Source organism: Notothenia rossii (assembly GCF_949606895.1).
Source record: "Notothenia rossii genome assembly, chromosome: 9".
NCBI lineage: Eukaryota > Metazoa > Chordata > Actinopteri > Perciformes > Nototheniidae > Notothenia > Notothenia rossii.
This window is the reverse complement of record NC_136907.1, coordinates 4,399,271-4,412,965: the sequence shown is the minus strand read 5'-3', so window position 1 is coordinate 4,412,965 and position 13,695 is coordinate 4,399,271. Positions and strand designations below refer to the sequence as shown.

The window sequence follows — 13,695 nt, the reverse complement described above, 5'->3', positions numbered from 1 at the left end:
TGTCAAATAATGACACCTAAAAGGTACACTATTTTTGAAATAAATAATATTGCGAAAGAGGAAAAATTACCTCTAAATTAAACTTAAGTACGTATTTGTGTGCATGGACTTTGATCACCTGCTGAAATGCGTATAGAAAGAGATGATACATAATTAAACATTATAAATAAGAGAAGAAGAAGAGGATGACTCACCTGTCTTGTCTTCTTCTGCAGTGTCAGCTTCAGTTTCACATTCAACATCCTTTCATCCTTGTTTATCCGTTGTTTCATATGCAAATGCAAACAAACACACCTCCCGAGAGAGATTTCCCCCGGCTCATATTTCCCGGGATTCCCGCACCTTTTTGTTTCACTTTGCATTCAGCTCATTGTGTGTGTGTGTGTGTGTGTGTGTGTGTGTGTGTGTGTGTGTGTGTGTGTGTGTGTGTGTGTGTGTGTGTGTGTGTGTGTGTGTGTGTGTGTGTGTGTGTGTGTGTGTGTGTGTGTGTGTGTGTGTGTGTGTGTGTGTGTGTGTGTGTGTGTGTGTGTGTGTGTGTGTGTGTGTGTGTGTGTGTGTGTGTGTGTGTGTGTGTGTGTGTGTGTGTGTGTGTGTGCTTCCAAATATGTTTAGCCTGGAGGGAATGGGAAGTAATATAATGACATGATCATGTTAAATGATGAAGTGAGAAACTCTGCCCCCTGCTGCTCACCTGTGGTATTTTTTGTTTAAAGAGGCCCTCTAATGCTTTTATGGGTTTTCCCTTTCCTGTAGTGTTTTATAGGTTCGTGTGCATGTAAATGGTCTACAGAGGCAAACATCCCAAAGTGCCCTCCAGACACACACTCCCCCACCACCTGTCATACAACACTGTGCAATATATACTTATATAATATAATCTTAGTATTAGTATCATCATTTACAAAAATATATATTTGTGCATGCCACTTACTAAATTCAGTTTTTACAATGTCTATCATTTGTGACTATTACTGTAACGATGTATATTTCCCATGTGGGATTAATAAAGATGTTCCTGTTTGGGCAGGCGTTTGGGTAACTTGTGTGCTTTTATTATATGTTTTTATTGTGTATTGTGTTTTTAGCACTGCTTCATTCGTATGATGTTTTAATGTTTTGTCAATCACTTTGTGACTATGTCTGAGAAAAGCGCTTTCTGAATCGTTACTTACTTACTATGTTACTATGTGACTTAGTTACTAACTTACTATGTTACTTACTTACTATTTTAATTACTTTGTTACTATGTTACTTACTTTGTTAATTACTTACTATGTTAACTACTTACTATGTTAATTACTTACTATGTTAATTACTTACTATGTTACAATGTTACTATGTTACTTACTTTGTTACTATGTTACTTACTTACTTTGTTAATTACTTACTATGTTAATTACTTACTTACTATGTTAATTACTTACTAACTTACTATGTTACTTACTTACTATGTTAATTACTTACTATGTTACAATGTTACTATGTTACTTACTTTGTTACTTAGTTACTAACTTACTATGTTAATTACTTACTATGTTACAATGTTACTATGTTACTTACTTTGTTACTTAGTTACTAACTTACTTTGTTAATTACTTACTATGTTACTTACTTACTATGTTACTATGTTACTTACTTACTATGTTACTTACTTACTATGTGACTATGTTCATTACTTACTATGTTAATTACTTACTATGTTACTATGTTAATTACTTACCATGTTAATTACTTACTATGTTAATTACTTACTATGTTAATTACTTACTATGTGAATTACTTACTATGTTACTATGTTACTTACTATGTTAATTACTTACTATGTTAATTGCTTACATGTTACTTACTTACTATGTTAATTACTTACTATGTTAATTACTTACTATGTTAATTGCTTACATGTTACTTACTTACTATGTTACTATGTTAATTACTTACTATTTTAATTACTTACTATGTTACTTACTTAGTTACTTACTTTGTTACTTACTTACTGTTACTTACTTACTATGTTAATTACTTACTATTTTAATTACTTACTTTGTTACTTACTTTGTTACTTACTTACTGTTACTTACTTACTATGTTAATTACTTACTATTTTAATTACTTACTATGTTACTTACTTATTGTTACTTACTTAGTTACTTACTTTGTTACTTACTTACTGTTACTTACTTACTATGTTAATTACTTACTATTTTAATTACTTACTTTGTTACTTACTTATTGTTACTTACTTACTATGTTAATTACTTACTATGTTAATTACTTACTATGTTAATTACTTACTATGTTACTTACTTACTTACCTACCAATCAGAGCAGACTGGGCTCTGGTTTCAGACAGAGGGTGAAAAGAGGCCCCTTTAAATATCTTGATTCATTTTCGCAATAATAAAAAGAAACACACAAACATGTAATTGGCCAGGAATAGGTTTTATATAAAATTTGAACAGTGGATACAGAGGCGATATTATGTGTATAAAAAAATACATACAATAAAAAGGAAAAATAAATGAATCTTTTTTTACTATTTTGAGCAGATGTTAGCTGATGAAATGTAAAAGGCACTAAATGTACAACATTCCAGTTTTAGAGACGTTTGAAACAGAGCTCACCCCGAGATGAACGAGAAACACAACAAAACAAAAGAAAAATCACAGGGAATTTGTTGTCTTTGATTTGCAAGACATAGTGCAGATTTCACAACATAAACATAGGAAAAAAACTCTCAAAAAACACACAACTATTTACCATCGAAGAAACACTAAGACTCGTTGTGAGCGTCCACTCGGACCACTTTTAAGACACCAAACGTTTGTCGGAAAAACGTTCATAATTTATAGTTTACATCACAATTTTCTACAACAGCACTAAACACTGCGACGAGTCACAAGGAGCGAAGCGACCGGCAGCTGTCGGTATCATACAGGATGTTTTTGATTTGGTAAATACACTGAAATACATGCTAACTGGAGAAAGAAACAAACAGAACAACGTTACAGAGAAGACACACCTGGAAGACTACAGTGCCTGCAGACGGGGTCAATTCAAAAGGGATCAAATTAAGGGTTTCATGAGTTGGATGAAAGTATTTAGGGGTTATGAATAATAACATGAGTCCAGGTTGATGTACGCAAGGATTACTTATAGTTAAATACATGCTTTCACACATTTTTGATTCATTACCATGATGTTTTGGTTCATAACGTTGGCTAACGGTGATTTTGATGTAGGTTTTTTTGGGGTTTATTGACGAGAACAAGGCACATTTCCTACCCTGGTGGGACGACACATTTCTATTCTACCCACTGATTGTGTTTTCAGTTGCGTAACGAGCTTTACAGTCATTATTGCTACAGACGTTTAGTCATTCAAGGTACAAATCGTGAGCTCAGCGGAAAAGAAAACCCACTGAAACTGGCACACAATGGTAATCTACATTATCAGGGACATTCACGATGGTACAATCAACCCAAGAGTACTTTTTAACAATAGTTTGTTTTCTATAAATGTGTATTGAAAAATTAGTTTTACGGAGCTTTAAAGTGATCTTTTGCTCATTGTTTAGCTGTTTTGTTTAACTTAAGTCACTTTAAGAGCTGTTTTTAAGAGACAAAGCTGTAAAAGGCCACTTTAAAGACTAGCTGAGAGCATTAAGCAGATATAGTCAGATTGTACTCAGAATTAAGGGAGAGGAAACCAAAAATTGAGATAAAAAATCAGTTTCACGGAAAAATTATTTAGAAATCATTCCGATGTTGTGTAAATTAAGAGTTTGCTAAGGTTTTGGGGTCACTATTAATTAGAAGTTGTACCAAAACCCCCTTGTAAGCTAAAAAAATAGTTCGATTTTTCTCTGAAGTTAGGTGGAGGACACAAAGATCGGAGATAAATGTGAAAGCAAATTCGACTTGAATCCATAAAGTGGACACAAAAATGACTCCAAATAAATTAAATGTTGCTCTGAATGTGTAAATGATCAGTTTGCTAATGTTTTGGAGTCAATATTCAGGCATTGTGAACAAAAACATCCTTTAAACTCAAGGAAAAGTCAGATATTCCTCAGACGTTCGGTGGAGGAGACCAAAAATGGAGCTAAAAGAATCAGAAAAACGGATAAAGAGGGTTTTGGATTCAATATTAATGAAGAATTGTAACAGAAACACTTTTAGAAATCCAGAAACATTCCCCTAACTATGAGTCTTTTTACTAAATCCATTGACTGGCTCCCTGCAGGCACTGTACGTGTTGGAGTGTTTCCTGACGAACGATTCAGACTTTAAAAAAACAAAGCATGCCACCAACTTTCTCTAGCCTCTACAGCAAACTATACATCCTCAGCCATAGCACACACTGGAATGAGTTACAGTAAACAGCACTATATCTTACATGAAATTGAAATATATACAAATACTGGTCAACATGGAGATTTACTGCATTCTGAATCACAAGCTGAAGGCATTTACTGCGACACAAATATCACTCTCATAGGTAACCACAGACAGAAACAAAAACAGAAGAATTTGGCTTTTTTCAATGCTTAAAGCTAAATAAAAATCAGATGTTGGAATGCATTTAAAGCTGGAAACAACTTTCCCTCATATTATTGTTGATATTTGGCCCATTACGTGGAAACAAAAATAGCTTTTACACAGTATACAGAGACGAAGAGAATAGCATATGTTCATGATAATGCTCACTATGTTAGTAAATTGCATGCAAACAGTGTTTTTAAAGCATTGTCCAGTTTCCATAGCAGATGTTTCACCTCAGTTTAACGTCATGCATATATTCTAAAAGTGTTAAATTAAAACCTGGCTGGTTGTGATGCAGAACATAAAACTCTTTCTCGGTGCATTGCATGTTTGTTCCTATGCTTATATGAATTTTAAAGACGACAAAAAACGGTTGCACTGAGGTGAAAATCAAAAAAGGAGGCAGTGTTTTTTTTTTTTTTGTCACGAGGTACCACAACATGCCAGAAGCATTCACAGTAACATAATGTCAGAGTACCATAACGTCAGTCTGTAGATGTTAATATTACTGCGTGCAGAGTTACTGAAGGCAATGTGAAGAACATCACTGAGGAATCTGCAGACTGTTGCACCGACTTCAAGAGTTTGAATTCAATTGTAGCTTCGCAGGAATGTCATTAAAGTCAGTGACTGCTGATAGAAAATGAAGATTATTAAGAGTGTTATTTTTATTCCAAGCGTTCTCCTTTTCTGGAGATGGACAGAATGGAAAAAAAACTAATTTCAGGATGTACTTTGGAACGAAATACATCGGGATTTTGACGATATTTTAGCGTTGGCTATTACGTGTTTTTACGCGAGTGTTAACAAAGATGTGGTTAATATGGATATAATGTTGGAGCAGTCAATCAAATAAAAGCCAGAAAGTGTTGGTAAAGTAATGCATCCAAACATGACCTCAATCGCCTATTGCCATATTTGGAATAAATAAATAAAAAATGCTCCCTTTGTTAATCAATTGATGATTTAGCAAACACTCTAAAGTAGAGTAAAACACATCAATACATTCTGCAATGTCAGCACAGCTTTGGTGAATCCTGATCCACTGTTGTCATTACTGATTCAATTATGTTTTTTAAAATATATTTCAATTAGGTTTTGTTGCCTTTATACTGGCAGTGGTTTAACGGTGCGTTCACAGAAGCTGGGAATTTGAAAAGTGTGTTAGAGTACTCCGTTTACTCGTTTACATGCAGTAGGATAAATCGTATTCTTGTAATGAAATCCCTTCCTTTACTTGTTAGTAGCGTTAATTTCTGCGATCCTGTTTTGATTAGAATCAGCTGTTATTACAGTACAATATAAGATTATATATTTATAGTGATTACGTGTGAAATGACAGTCACAATGAAGCAGTTTTAATCAACATTAAACGTATTATTCCAGCTGGTGCAACAGCCTGCAGAGCCCTACGGTAATAAAACATAAAATAAATGATATCATATGACGGCATTCTTGATTTTAACGAACCATTTAAAGACGGAGTGACGTAGTGTCCCTTGGGGTGTTTTTCTAAATAAAAGCACATTGAGATTTGATCATGTCATGCTTTCAGAGGATGAAGAAAAGATCAAATAAAATAAAGAAACTGACTGTGTCCCTGTTATATGATATATTTTCCCCGCCCTTCCCAAGAGCAGCTGATGGAGAGGTCTGATACTTTACTGTGTTTCTTTTTGTTAACGTGTTCCCCAGTTCCTCTTCAGTTTTTACGGATGTCAGCGTAGACCACTGGCTCCATCTTGTGGAAGGAGCTTCTGCTGCCCGAGTGATCCAACTGGGCGTATATCACCGGGCCCTGCGGGGGAACGGGAGGAAAGGGGCATAAAAACATCAGTAAAAACCAATCAAATATGTACATTAGGGTGGTCCTTAGAGCCATGGACATTTTCAAATTCATTTATTTTAAGCTCCAACCACCGGAATTCGTGGTGATAGTCAAGAAAACTCTCCTGGTGAATTCCAACAACATTTACCCCGCCCTCATCGACCTGGAAGTTTAGCCTCACGTAGGGTGGTCATTAAAATTGAAAGTGGGAAAGTCTAAGCTCCAACCCCCAGAGTTCATTCTATTAGTCAAGAAAACTCTCCTGGTGAATGTTTTCCCCAATCTGACAACATGTGCCCCTCCCTCGTTGACCTGGGCTGCCACACCAGCAGCCACGGTGCTGCAACCGAGTCTAAACGTCCAGGTCGATGAGGGGGGGGTACATGTTGTTAGATTGAGGAAAACATTCACCAGGAGAGTTTTCTTGACAAATGAAGCTCAGCGCAAGTTCAACCAGGAAGACCGTCTTTACTCATTCATTTACTCTTCCCATGTAACTACTCTCTCTCCTCTCAATAGGTGATCGGGGGCGTCACTCTCCAGCTTAACCAATCCCTTCGCTCTATTCTCACAAGCCTATCATAGTGCTCCGCTAACCCTTTTAAATCTGCTCTCCCCCCTCTGACAGCTGTCATTTCAGGTGACTCGACGCAACCCTCCTCCACTCCTTTCCACCTCCTGTCCCTCTGAATCCAGGGTCAAGCTAAGCCCCTCCCCTTCAGACTGAACCCAACCATCCATTCACCACCACCAGGGTCAAGCTAAGCACCTCCCCTTCAGACCGAACCCAACTATCCATTCACCACCGCCAGGGTCAAGCTAAGCCCCTCCCCTTCAGACCGAACCCAACTATCCATTCAACAACACCAGGGTCAAGCTAAGCCCCTCCCCTTCAGACCGAACCCAACCATCCATTCACCACCACCAGGGTCAAGCTAAGCCCCTCCCCTTCAGACCGAACCCAACTATCCATTCACTACCACCAGGGTCAAGCTAAGCCATTCCCCTTCAGACCGAACCCAACCATCCATTCACCACCACCACCAGGGTCAAGCTAAGCCCCGCCCCTTCAGACCGAACCCAACTATCCATTCACCACCACCAGGGTCAAGCTAAGCCTCTCCCCTTCAGACCGAACCCAACTATCCATTCACCACCACCAGGGTCTAGACCCCGGGGGGTTTCATCGGATCGGTTCTCCCCTCCCGATTGATACTCCTGCACAACGGGGCCTAATCGCCAAAACTCCATTACATTCATTTGTATATCTGCAATAAATATTTATTCTTACATCAAAACCGTTTCTCCTGATTGAAGTAGAAGGAATTCTGGGGGTTGGAGTTTAGACTTTCCGACTTTTAAGGACCACCTCAATGTATTTATGATTAAGCATAGCACAGAGATATAACACTCCTGGGACCTGGAGACATTTTGAGTTTTATTCTAATATTTTCCACTATGTGGCGCTATGAAATTATTTCCTGGGATTATCTTTTTTCTTTACTTAAATTGATTCTTTTAATTAAGAATTCAATTGTAAGAAATGACAAATGACAAATATTTCATATAATTAGTACATATTGATGATAATAACTTTTTTTTTTTTTTAAATAAAATCGTGTCAATATTTTTTTTGTTGTACCTTTTGATTATATTGCAATTAAAAAAACATATATATACTTATTTTTACATGTTTTTCCCACAAAAAGTCCAATAGAAAACTTAAAAAGAACCTTTTTTTAAATGTCATTTATTATTTTTATATTTTAATACATATAATATTTCGTCTATATTTTCCTAAATCTTTTTCTTTTTTTGACAAATTAGTTACTGTTGGTCTCATATTTAAGTTTTGAATGTTTAATTATTTATAAATGTTATTTATTCATTAATACTTTTAAATATTGTCTCAAAGAAATGAATAAGTATGAATTTTGCGGGAAATTATCCAGATTTTATATTCAAACATTATTTTTTTTTGAATATATATATGTTAAAGGTGGGGTAGGTAAGAATGGAGAAACCAGCTCGAGTGCGCTAGAACTTGAAAGTACAAAATCTGCCTCTTCCTCACAGAGCTCCTCCTCCAACACACACGAACGCGCACATGACCAATGAGGGCACGAGATAAGTTTGTGCACAGATGGAAGGCTGACAGGCAGGTAGGCCATCCAGTTACTTTAGCCGGGCCGGCTCAGATGATTGGTCGTGCTTTTTACAGCGCCACGGCTTCCACTGATGACATTTTTTTATATGTTTATTGTCAAAGCATTTAAAATATTCATTGCTATCCGGATGTTAAGAGCATTCCATGGAATATAACAACAAGTATTTCTGAAATAAATTACATACCCCACCTTTAAGGTTATTAAAAAATATTTTTTCATTTGTTTTTTTTGATCAATTTCGGCCACAAAAGTCCATTATATTAAAAAATGTTATTCTATTTATTTAATATTCTGGTCATACTTTCATACATTTTAATTTGGTAAATGATTTAAAAATGTTTAACACATTCAAGGTTTTTATTTGAATTATTCATGAATTACATTTAAATATTATTAAAAGCTTTAATATTTTTAAATATTGACTCTTGGGAAATTAAACAATGAACTTAAATCGAAAATAAATACGAATTATGAGGAAAAATATCCATATTTCATATTCAAACCTTTTTGATTACGTATTTAAAAAAAGGAACCACACACTGAATAATACCCTGAATCAGTGAAATAGACTCTTTGGCCCCCCCAGCTCGTACCTGTACCGGCCCCGAGGGGTTGGGGCCCCTGGAGCTCTCCAGATTGACCTCCACCTTCTTTCGGGGCTTGGGAGCCTGAGAGCTCACGCTTTCCAAGGACGTGCATCTATTTTAGGTTTAGCGATTCCCCGGGTGTCGAGCAATCATTGGTGCACAGTCAAATGGAGACAGAGACGGACAGATGGGACACGAGACAAAAATAAATAATGAGAGATGAGACACGACAACAGAGAGGAGACTGGAGGTGCACTGATGGGCTTCAATTAACACTACATTTTAATTCATAAAACACACTTTTGGTGTTTCTATTTTCTGGTGTTTTACAAAACAAACCCAATTAAACGTCAGGGCTAGAATGATATAAGTCGGATTAATTGATAATGTTGTATTACATCAAATTCATTAAATATATTTTTAATTGAAGTTGTATTCATCAGGCATGCTTTGTGATGAAAAATGTGCTTATTATTTGCGTAAATTGTGATTTGAATCTATTGTACAGTGTTTTCTACATGGGATTTAACTCATTAATCAATATATAGATGGCCCAAGACAAAAATAACTGATACTATTTCTTTATATTATGGTGTTACACAAATTAAACTGAACCGAGGTTTAATGTTGGTCAAATACATCAAATTATTAGATTTATTATGTATTTTCTTATTAATATTGTATGTATTAACAACAGGATAAAACACACTTTATCATTAAAAAGTGCTTGTATCAGAATTTAGAGAATTTCCAATTGAAAACATGTCATTTCTGGGGAAATAACACACATTTTTGGTTGTTTTTGTGAAATAAATACCAGAAAACGTCATCAGTGCACCTCGAGTTAAGACACTGCAGTAAGAGAGAAAGTCTAATAACTTTTTTAACATTTCCTCCAAACATTTCAAGGTGATTCGGCAGTGGTGGTACTTTAGATTTACTTTAACTTAATACTATGCTCGTTTAAATGTTGAGGTAAATCAGGGGTGTCAAACTCAAGGCCCGGGGGCCAAATCCGGTCCGTGACTTCATTTCATGTGGCCCAAGAAGAGCTTGCAAAGAATAATACGTTTATTATACGGTTACATGCCGATTTACAAAAGCATATGGCGTAAACTACATGTCCCACAATGCATCTCAAATTGGACTTTTTTCTCCGAATTTTACTTTTTTCTTCTAAATATGCCTTTTTTCCTAGAATTGTTTTTGTAAATGTTATTTTTTTTTTCAAATGTTACTTTTTTTCTCCAAATGTAACTTATTTTAAAAAAAAAACATTCACTTTTTTTTCTTCAAAATTTCACCTTTTTTTTCCAGAATTTGGCTTTTCTTTTAAAATCATTTTGTGACATTCTCACTGAAGAGACTTGCAATTATTTCCCCTAGACTTCTGCTTTCAGACGTAGTTAATTATGAAGTTATTACCCTATCCGATAATAATCCTATGCGGAGGAAAATAATGTAATAATACATTATTTTATATATATGATATATTTATGTATTTTTATATAGTCTTGAAGTTACAACCGGCGCTTTGAGTGCAGCTATAATGCTGATGTGGCCTGCGATGAAATTGAGTTTGACTCCCCTGATGTAAATGAAGGATCTCAGTACTTTTCCACCACTGCTTGACACCTTGAAACATTTCTGTTGACATTGACGTTTTATTTAAAAAAATAAAAGCAATAATAAGCTGGTGATCGAGACGAGTTAGTTTGGAGTTTTAGTGGGAACACATGAAGAACAAGCACAAGAGACGACATGCAGATTAATGACGTTAAAGAGAGTGTTAGAGGGAGGTTAAACAGGAATGAGAGGACAGAGACCGGCACCAGTGAGAACACCCACAACATCCCAGAGATAAAATCAGCCGAACAGGTGCTTTTTTATTAATTTAAAGAGGTCTTAAAGCTCATTTAAAGCATGCGAGGCAAACGTGATCAAACTACCTAAAACACAAAAAGGTGATTCAGTCCTTTGTCTTTATATTAGGGTTGTAATGGTTTACCAGGCTGTTAAAATGTAAGGTTATCGTACTGGGTTGTTTGTTTTTCTATGGTAATGTGCTGTATGTGCTATAGTGCTACAAAATGCAAATTAACATGCTTTTTATAGCTGTATAACGTACTTTAGTTACATGCAGTATTATAACATGCTGTTCTCATTCAGGGGTTATATATATGTGTTGTGATGTGTTCAGGTGCCTAATGAGTTCTCAGGGGTTATATATATGTGTTGTGATGCGTTCAGGTGCATAATGAGTTCTTAGGGGTTATATATATGTGTTGTGATGTGTTCAGGTGCCTAATGAGTTCTCAGGGGTTATATATATGTGTTGTGATGCGTTCAGGTGCATAATGAGTTCTTAGGGGTTATATATATGTGTTGTGATGTGTTCAGGTGCCTAATGAGTTCTATAAGGTCTCCCATGGGTTATATATATGTGTTTTGATGTGTTCAGGTGCGTAATGAGTTCTATAAGGTCTCCCAGGTGTTATATATATGTGTTGTGATGTATTCAGGTGCCTAATGAGTTCTATAAGGTCTCCCAGGGGTTATATATGTGTTGTGATGTGTTCAAGTGCCTAATGAGTTCTATAAGGTCTCCCATGGGTTATATATATGTGTTGTGATGTGTTCAGGTGCGTAATGAGTTCTATAAGGTCTCCCATGGGTTATATATATGTGTTGTGATGCGTTCAGGTGCGTAATGAGTTCTCAGGGGTTATATATATATATATGTGTTGTGATGTGTTCAGGTGCGTAATGAGTTCTCAGGGGTTATATATATGTGTTGTGATGCGTTCAGGTGCGTAATGAGTTCTCAGGGGTTATATATATGTGTTGTGATGCGTTCAGGTGCGTAATGAGTTCTCAGGGGTTATATATATATATGTGTTGTGATGCGTTCAAGTGCGTAATGAGATCTCAGGGGTTATATATATATATATGTGTTGTGATGCGTTCAGGTGCGTAATGAGTTCTCAGGGGTTATATATATGTGTTGTGATGTGTTCAGGTGCGTAATGAGTTCTCAGGGGTTCTATATATGTGTTGTGATGCGTTCAGGTGCGTAATGAGTTCTCAGGGGTTATATATATATATGTGTTGTGATGCGTTCAAGTGCGTAATGAGATCTCAGGGGTTATATATATATATGTGTTGTGATGCGTTCAGGTGCGTAATGAGTTCTCAGGGGTTATATATATGTGTTGTGATGCGTTCAGGTGCGTTAATTAAAACAATTACAATACAAATACATATAATAATAATAATAAAATCTTAATCATAATAGTGTAATACCTATACCAAGATCATTTCTCAGGGTGTTATTGTACAGTGAAAATTTCATACCGTTACAACCCATACTCTAAACAAACATGAATGATTAGTAACAACATCCAATCATAAGAAGTAAACAACAACAGATCAGACATCAAACTGATTTTCACACAGAGAGAGAGACCCAGCTCCCATGCAGAAAGAGTTAGAGGTGTTACAGGAGGATGAATAAACCACTGTGGGCGTCGCATATAACTATAAATACATTTAGAAATTCAAAAAAAAATAACTCAAGCACACACAATGTGATAAACTGAAAACACTGAGTATTATATCGTATTAATATATTTGTTTAGACGTCTTGTTGTAAAGGTAATATATTATTTAATTCCTCAAATTACAGTAGGTAGAGTTAATAAATAGGTAAACAAATGAATGCTGTCTTCACATCAATTGAAATCATAACAATTGAAACAAGTTAAAATATATCTGTTTTTTAATTACTCTTATGTATGCACCACGACATCAAGTCAAATTCCTCGTACGTGTAAACCTACCTGATGTTTCTGATATCTATTATATATGCATTTGGGAAAACACTACGCTATATCCATTATACTTTATATATATATTGAGGAGGGGACACTGACCCTTCGTATTCGTTGCGGCTGTGCATCACCCTCATGACGACGCAGGCGGCCACAGCGATGAGGACGAGCAGAAACAACGCTCCACAAACTGCTCCCACTATAACCGCCATGTTGTTCTGAGGGAGAGACTCTGGACGAAACAAGAACACACATGGTAGGTTAAAAAATGCAAACATTTCCAAATACATTTAAAACATGTCAACGCTATGTTTATTTTGGGGTATTAAAGGAAACTTTTTGTCTTTCTTCAGCACCTTTTTAAAAGGACCTAACCCACATGCATGGTACATTTCCTTTTTAGCGATAATTCCAATTTGGTCATTTTAAGAAAAATCAGAAACCCAAAATGCAAGATACATGCCTCAAATATAAAAAATGTATAGAGTATGTTTGACTATTTATCCACGCTTATTTCATAAAACAAAGTAAGATATCAAACCAAAACAAAGCAGTTTGAAATGGTTTTAATGTTTTCAATTACTAACCTTCATTTATACCGATTTTGTACTGATTTGAAAAGATGAAGTACTTTGATTACTTTATTTATTCTATAAATGTTTACATTTTCTGTAGAATAGATATAGAATAGATATAGATATAGAAAATAATAGAATAGAATAGGGAGGGATGAAACCCTCT

The 13,695-nt window shown here is 35.6% G+C and overlaps 1 protein-coding gene and 1 long non-coding RNA gene across 2 annotated transcripts in view; one reads left to right on the top strand and one right to left on the bottom strand.

Moving 5' to 3' along the window:
- Positions 1 to 2,420: 2,420 nt before the first annotated feature.
- Positions 2,421 to 13,695, bottom strand: part of mpzl1l (myelin protein zero-like 1 like) — a 33,507-nt gene continuing 22,232 nt past the window's right edge. Inside the window, exons 4-6 of the mRNA XM_079647375.1 lie at positions 13,057 to 13,186; positions 9,131 to 9,236; positions 2,421 to 6,339 (exon numbers count right to left, since the gene is read on the bottom strand). Coding sequence (XP_079503501.1) covers positions 6,244 to 6,339; positions 9,131 to 9,236; positions 13,057 to 13,186 — 332 coding nt within the window. The 3' untranslated portion in view covers positions 2,421 to 6,243. The remainder of the gene's footprint in view (positions 6,340 to 9,130; positions 9,237 to 13,056; positions 13,187 to 13,695) is intronic.
- Positions 9,131 to 12,761, top strand: LOC307017684. The gene is made up of 2 exons (XR_013802240.1): positions 9,131 to 12,143; positions 12,302 to 12,761. It is a non-coding gene; the product is annotated as an uncharacterized lncRNA (long non-coding RNA).